Source organism: Oncorhynchus keta, chromosome 34, assembly GCF_023373465.1.
Source record: "Oncorhynchus keta strain PuntledgeMale-10-30-2019 chromosome 34, Oket_V2, whole genome shotgun sequence".
Taxonomy (NCBI): Eukaryota; Metazoa; Chordata; class Actinopteri; order Salmoniformes; family Salmonidae; genus Oncorhynchus; species Oncorhynchus keta.
Window position 1 is genome coordinate 76827763 of NC_068454.1, and position 8758 is coordinate 76836520.

General features: G+C 47.1%; 1 protein-coding gene across 2 annotated transcripts in view; it reads right to left on the reverse strand.

The window, feature by feature from the left end:
• The window catches only part of LOC118379399 (protein kinase C alpha type-like), a 52848-nt gene that overhangs the window by 22185 nt on the left and 21905 nt on the right, over window positions 1-8758 (reverse strand). For both annotated transcript variants that reach the window (XM_052494973.1, XM_052494974.1), the window contains one exon: window positions 3550-3723. In XM_052494973.1, coding sequence (XP_052350933.1) covers window positions 3550-3723 — 174 coding nt within the window. The remainder of the gene's footprint in view (window positions 1-3549; window positions 3724-8758) is intronic.

An 8758-nucleotide genomic window follows, 5' to 3' on the forward strand; every position in this document is an offset into this window, starting at 1 on the left:
CACACAACGTACCTGTAGGCACGCGCTCCCACCCATACACACACAACGTACCTGTAGGCACGCGCTCCCACCCATACACACACACAACGTACCTGTAGGCACGCGCTCCCACCCACACACACACACAACACACGTGTAGGCACGCGCTCCCACCCATACACACACACAACACACGTGTAGGCACGCGCTCCCACCCACACACACACACAACACACGTGTAGGCACGCGCTCCCACCCATACACACACACAACACACGTGTAGGCACGCGCTCCCACCCACACACACACACAACACACCTGTAGGCACACGCTCCCACCCATACACACACACAACGTACCTGTAGGCACACGCTCCCACCCACACACACACAACACCTGTAGGCACGCGCTCCCACCCATACACACACACAACACACCTGTAGGCACGCGCTCCCACCCATACACACACACAACACACCTGTAGGCACGCGCTCCCACCCAACACACACACAACGTCCCACCTGTAGGCACGCGCTCCCACCCATACACACACACAACACCTGTAGGCACACGCTCCCACCCATACACACACACAACACACGTGTAGGCACGCGCTCCCACCCATACACACACACAACGTACCTGTAGGCACGCGCTCCCACCCATACACACACACAACACACGTGTAGGCACGCGCTCCCACCCATACACACACACAACACACGTGTAGGCACGCGCTCCCACCCATACACACACACAACACACCTGTAGGCACGCGCTCCCACCCATACACACACACAACACGCGTGTAGGCACGCGCTCCCACCCATACACACACACACACAACGTACCTGTAGGCACACGCTCCCACCCATACACACACACAACGTACGTGTAGGCACGCGCTCCCACCCATACACACACACAACGTACCTGTAGGCACACGCTCCCACCCATACACACACACAACACACCTGTAGGCACACGCTCCCACCCATACACACACACACAACGTACCTGTAGGCACACGCTCCCACCCATACACACACACAACGTACCTGTAGGCACACGCTCCCACCCATACACACACACAACGTACCTGTAGGCACACGCTCCCACCCATACACACACACAACGTACCTGTAGGCACACGCTCCCACCCATACACACACACAACGTACCTGTAGGCACGCGCTCCCACCCATACACACACACAACGTACCTGTAGGCACACGCTCCCACCCATACACACACACAACGTACCTGTAGGCACGCGCTCCCACCCATACACACACACAACACCTGTAGGCACACGCTCCCACCCATACACACACACAACGCACCTGTAGGCACGCGCTCCCACCCATACACACACACAACACACCTGTAGGCACGCGCTCCCACCCATACACACACACAACACACCTGTAGGCACGCGCTCCCACCCATACACACACACAACGTACCTGTAGGCACACGCTCCCACCCATACACACACACAACGTACCTGTAGGCACACGCTCCCACCCATACACACACACAACGTACCTGTAGGCACGCGCTCCCACCCATACACACACACAACGTACCTGTAGGCACACGCTCCCACCCATACACACACACAACGTACCTGTAGGCACACGCTCCCACCCACACACACACACAACACACGTGTAGGCACGCGCTCCCACCCATACACACACACAACGTACCTGTAGGCACGCGCTCCCACCCATACACACACACAACGTACCTGTAGGCACACGCTCCCACCCATACACACACACAACGTACCTGTAGGCACACGCTCCCACCCATACACACACACAACGTACCTGTAGGCACACGCTCCCACCCATACACACACACAACGTACCTGTAGGCACACACTCCCACCCATACACACACAACGTACCTGTAGACACACGCTCCCACCCATACACACACACAACGTACCTGTAGGCACGCGCTCCCACCCATACACACACACAACGTACCTGTAGGCACACGCTCCCACCCATACACACACACACAACGTACCTGTAGGCACACGCTCCCACCCATACACACACACAACGTACCTGTAGGCACACGCTCCCACCCATACACACACACACAACGTACCTGTAGGCACACGCTCCCACCCATACACACACACAACGTACCTGTAGGCACACGCTCCCACCCATACACACACACACAACGTACCTGTAGGCACACGCTCCCACCCATACACACACACAACGTACCTGTAGGCACACGCTCCCACCCATACACACACACAACGTACCTGTAGGCACACGCTCCCACCCATACACACACACAACGTACCTGTAGGCACACGCTCCCACCCATACACACACACAACGTACCTGTAGGCACACGCTCCCACCCATACACACACACAACGTACCTGTAGGCACACGCTCCCACCCATACACACACACAACGTACCTGTAGGCACGCGCTCCCACCCATACACACACACAACGTACCTGTAGGCACACGCTCCCACCCATACACACACACACAACGTACCTGTAGGCACACGCTCCCACCCATACACACACACAACGTACCTGTAGGCACACGCACCCACCCATACACACACACAACGTACCTGTAGGCACACGCTCCCACCCATACACACACACAACGTACCTGTAGGCACACGCTCCCACCCATACACACACACAACGTACCTGTAGGCACACGCTCCCACCCATACACACACACAACGTACCTGTAGGCACACGCTCCCACCCATACACACACACACACAACGTGCCTGTAGGCACACGCTCCCCACCCATACACACACACAACGTACCTGTAGGCACGCGCTCCCACCCATACACACACACAACGTACCTGTAGGCACGCGCTCCCACCCATACACACACACAACGTACCTGTAGGCACGCGCTCCCACCCATACACACACACAACGTACCTGTAGGCACACGCTCCCACCCATACACACACACAACGTACCTGTAGGCACACGCTCCCACCCATACACACACACAACGTACCTGTAGGCACACGCTCCCACCCATACACACACACAACGTACCTGTAGGCACGCGCTCCCACCCATACACACACACAACGTACCTGTAGACACACGCTCCCACCCATACACACACACAACGTACCTGTAGGCACGCGCTCCCACCCACACACACACACATACACATGATGTAATTCCCCTCCAGTCAAAATGAAAAACAATCTGTTCTCAAATAACCTCTCCTCCAGGACTAATGACCTTGTTAAGGGAAGCAAGCTAATTATTTCATTGGTTCATTTAAACACAGATCTGGGTCAACTAAGACCAATATGATTAAAGGGTGAAACACCTAAATGTGTTAAACTTGAGGTTCATTGACCAAAACAAGTTGATTGAAGACGTGATAATTCAAAGCACTGACATGTCCCCTGACATGATTGATTGACAGACATAATTATATGTCCAATATGGTTTCATGTAGTGAATGCACTTTAAGGAATTTGCTGCAAACTGCCAGGAGGGTATTGTGGTAAGGCATGTTGCTCCATCACACACACCTCTGTCTGGAAGGCTGAGTAGAGTGCTGTGAGAAAGTGGGGGCGGTTGGCCAGTCCCAGAACCCTCCTCTCCACCATGGCACTCTCTGTGTCCTCATCCTGGAACAGCACATCCTTCTTTAACACCTTCACCGCAAACAGACGCTCACTTCCTCTCTCCTCAGCCAGCAGTACCTGGGGGAGAGGGGGAGGGGGAGGGAGGGGGAGGGAGGGGGGGGAGGGGGGGGAGGGGGAGAGGGAGGGGGGTAGGGAGGGGGAGGGGGAGGAAGGGAGGGGTAGGGAGGGGTAGGGAGGGAGGGGGAGGGGGAGGGGGCAGGGGGAGGGAGGGGGAGGAAGGGAGGGGTAGGGAGGGGCAGGGAGGGGAGGGAGGGGGAGGGGGAGGGGGAGGGAGGGGGAGGGAGGGGGGGGAGGGAGGGGAGGGAGGGAGGGGGAGGAAGGGAGGGGGAGGGAGGGGGAGGGAGGGAGGGGAGGGGTGGGGGAGGGAGGGGGGGGGGTAGACCGACTGACTATCAGAAAGACGGACTGACTATCAGAAAGACAGACTGACACACAGAAAGACAGACTGGCACACAGAACGACAGACTGACTATCAGAAGGACAGATTGACTATCAGAAAGACAGATTGACTATCAGAAAGACAGACTGACTATCAGAAAGACAGATTGACTATAAGAAAGAGACTGACTATCAGAAAGACAGATTGACTATCAGAAAGACAGACTGACTATCAGAAAGACAGATTGACTATAAGAAAGAGACTGACTATCAGAAAGACAGATTGACTATCAGAAAGACAGACTGACTATCAGAAAGACAGATTGACTATAAGAAAGAGACTGACTATCAGAAAGATAGATTGACTATCAGAAGGACAGATTGACTATCAGAAAGACAGATTGACTATCAGAAAGACAGATTGACTATCAGAAAGATAGACTGATTATCAGAAAGACAGATTGACTATCAGAAAGACAGACTGACACACAGAAAGACAGATTGACTATCAGAAAGACAGACTGACACACAGAAAGACATATTGACTATCAGAAAGACAGACTGACTATCAGAAAGACAGATTGACTATCAGAAAGACAGATTGACTATCAGAAAGACAGACTGACACACAGAAAGACAGATTGACTATCAGAAAGACAGACTGACACACAGAAAGACAGACTGACACAAAGAAAGACAGACTGACTATCAGAAAGAGACTGACTATCAGAATGACAGACTGACTATCAGAAAGAGACTGACTATCAGAAAGACAGACTGACACAAAGAAAGAAAGACTGACACACAGAAAGATAGATTGACTATCAGAAAGACAGATTGACTATCAGAAAGACAGATTGACTATCAGAAAGACAGACTGACACAAAGAAAGACAGACTGACACACAGAAAGATAGATTGACTATCAGAAAGACAGATTGACTATCAGAAAGACAGATTGACTATCAGAAAGAGACTGACTATCAGAAAGACAGATTGACTATCAGAAGGACAGATTGACTATCAGAAAGACAGATTGACTATCAGAAAGACAGATTGACTATCAGAAAGACTGACACACAGAAAGACAGATTGACTATCAGAAAGACAGACTGACACACAGAAAGACAGACTGACACACAGAAAGACAGACTGACTACCTGAAAGACAGACTGACACACAGAAAGACAGACTGACACAAAGAAAGACAGACTGACTATCAGAAAGAGACTGACTATCAGAAAGACAGATTGACACAAAGAAAGACAGACTGACTATCAGAAAGAGACTGACTATCAGAAAGACAGATTGACTATCAGAATGACAGACTGACTATCAGAAAGAGACTGACTATCAGAAAGACAGACTGACACAAAGAAAGACAGACTGACTATCAGAAAGACAGATTGACTATCAGAAAGACAGATTGACTATCAGAAAGACAGACTGACTATCAGAAAGACAGATTGACTATCAGAAAGACAGATTGACTATCAGCAAGACAGACTGACACACAGAAAGACAGACTGACACACAGAAAGACAGACTGACTACCTGAAAGACAGACTGACTATCAGAAAGACAGACTGACACACAGAAATACAGACTGACACAAAGAAAGACAGACTGACTATCAGAAAGAGACTGACTATCAGAAGGACAGACTGACTATCAGAAAGAGACTGACTATCAGAAAGACAGACTGACACAAAGAAAGACAGATTGACTATCAGAAAGACAGATTGACTATCATAAAGACAGATTGACTATCAGAAAGACAGATTGACTATCAGAAAGACAGATTGACTATCAGAAAGATAGACTGATTATCAGAAAGACAGATTGACTATCAGAAAGAGACTGACTATCAGAATGACAGACTGACTATCAGAAAGAGACTGACTATCAGAAAGACAGACTGACACAAAGAAAGACAGACTGACACACAGAAAGATAGATTGACTATCAGAAGGACAGATTGACTATCAGAAAGACAGATTGACTATCAGAAAGACAGATTGACTATCAGAAAGACAGACTGACACACAGAAAGACAGATTGACTATCAGAAAGACAGACTGACACACAGAAAGACAGACTGACACACAGAAAGACAGACTGACTACCTGAAAGACAGACTGACTACCTGAAAGACAGACTGACTATCAGAAAGACAGACTGACACACAGAAATACAGACTGACACAAAGAAAGACAGACTGACTATCAGAAAGAGACTGACTATCAGAAAGACAGATTGACTATCAGAATGACAGACTGACTATCAGAAAGAGACTGACTATCAGAAAGACAGACTGACACAAAGAAAGACAGACTGACTATCAGAAAGACAGATTGACTATCAGAAAGACAGATTGATTATCAGAAAGACAGATTGACTATCAGAAAGACAGATTGACTATCAGAAAGACAGATTGACTATCAGAAAGACAGACTGACACACAGAAAGACAGACTGACTACTTGAAAGACAGACTGACTATCAGAAAGACAGACTGACTATCAGAAAGACAGACTGACACAAAGAAAGACAGACTGACACACAGAAAGATAGATTGTCTATCAGAAAGACAGATTGACTATCAGAAAGACAGACTGACTATCAGAAAGACAGATTGACTATCAGAAAGACAGATTGACACACAGAAAGACAGACTGACACACAGAAAGACAGACTGACTACCTGAAAGACAGATTGACTATCAGAAAGACAGATTGACTATCAGAAAGACAGACTGACACACAGAAATACAGACTGACACAAAGAAAGACAGACTGACTATCAGAAAGAGACTGACTATCAGAAGGACAGACTGACTATCAGAAAGAGACTGACTATCAGAAAGACAGACTGACACAAAGAAAGACAGATTGACTATCAGAAAGACAGATTGACTATCATAAAGACAGATTGACTATCAGAAAGACAGATTGACTATCAGAAAGACAGACTGACTATCAGAAAGAGACTGACTATCAGAAAGACAGATTGACTATCAGAAAGACAGACTGACACACAGAAAGACAGACTGACTACTTGAAAGACAGACTGACTATCAGAAAGACAGACTGACTATCAGAAAGACAGACTGACACAAAGAAAGACAGACTGACACACAGAAAGATAGATTGTCTATCAGAAAGACAGATTGACTATCAGAAAGACAGACTGACTATCAGAAAGACAGATTGACTATCAGAAAGACAGATTGACACACAGAAAGACAGACTGACACACAGAAAGACAGACTGACTACCTGAAAGACAGATTGACTATCAGAAAGACAGATTGACTATCAGAAAGACAGACTGACACACAGAAATACAGACTGACACAAAGAAAGACAGACTGACTATCAGAAAGAGACTGACTATCAGAAGGACAGACTGACTATCAGAAAGAGACTGACTATCAGAAAGACAGACTGACACAAAGAAAGACAGATTGACTATCAGAAAGACAGATTGACTATCATAAAGACAGATTGACTATCAGAAAGACAGATTGACTATCAGAAAGACAGACTGACTATCAGAAAGACAGATTGACTATCAGAAAGAGACTGACTATCAGAATGACAGACTGACTATCAGAAAGAGACTGACTATCAGAAAGACAGACTGACACAAAGAAAGACAGACTGACTATCAGAAAGACAGACTGACTACAAAGAAAGACAGATTGACTATCAGAAAGACAGATTGACTATCAGAAAGACAGACTGACACAAACAAAGACAGACTGACACACAGAAAGATAGATTGACTATCAGAAAGACAGATTGACTATCAGAAAGACAGATTGACTATCAGAAAGACAGATTGACACACAGAAAGACAGACTGACACACAGAAAGACAGACTGACTACCTGAAAGACAGATTGACTATCAGAAAGACAGATTGACTATCAGAAAGACAGACTGACACACAGAAATACAGACTGACACAAAGAAAGACAGACTGACTATCAGAAAGAGACTGACTATCAGAAAGACAGATTGACTATCAGAATGACAGACTGACTATAAGAAAGAGACTGACTATCAGAAAGACAGACTGACTACAAAGAAAGACAGACTGACTATCAGAAAGACAGATTGACTATCAGAAAGACAGATTGACTATCAGAAAGACAGATTGACTATCAGAAAGACAGATTGACTATCAGAAAGACAGATTGACTATCAGAAAGACAGATTGACACAGAAAGACAGACTGACTACACAGAAAGACAGACTGACTATGAAAGACAGACTGACTATCAGAAAGACAGACTGACTATCAGAAAGACAGACTGACACAAAGAAAGACAGATTGACTACAGAAAGACAGATTGACTATCAGAAAGACAGACTGACTATCAGAAAGACAGATTGACTATCAGAAAGACAGATTGACTATCAGAAAGACAGATTGACACACAGAAAGACAGACTGACACACAGAAAGACAGACTGACTACCTGAAAGACAGATTGACTATCAGAAAGACAGATTGACTATCAGAAAGACAGACTGACACACAGAAATACAGACTGACACAAAGAAAGACAGACTGACTATCAGAAAGAGACTGACTATCAGAAGGACAGACTGACTATCAGAAAGAGACTGACTATCAGAAAGACAGACTGACACAAAGAAAGACAGATTGACTATCAGAAAGACAGATTGACTATCATAAAGACAGATTGAC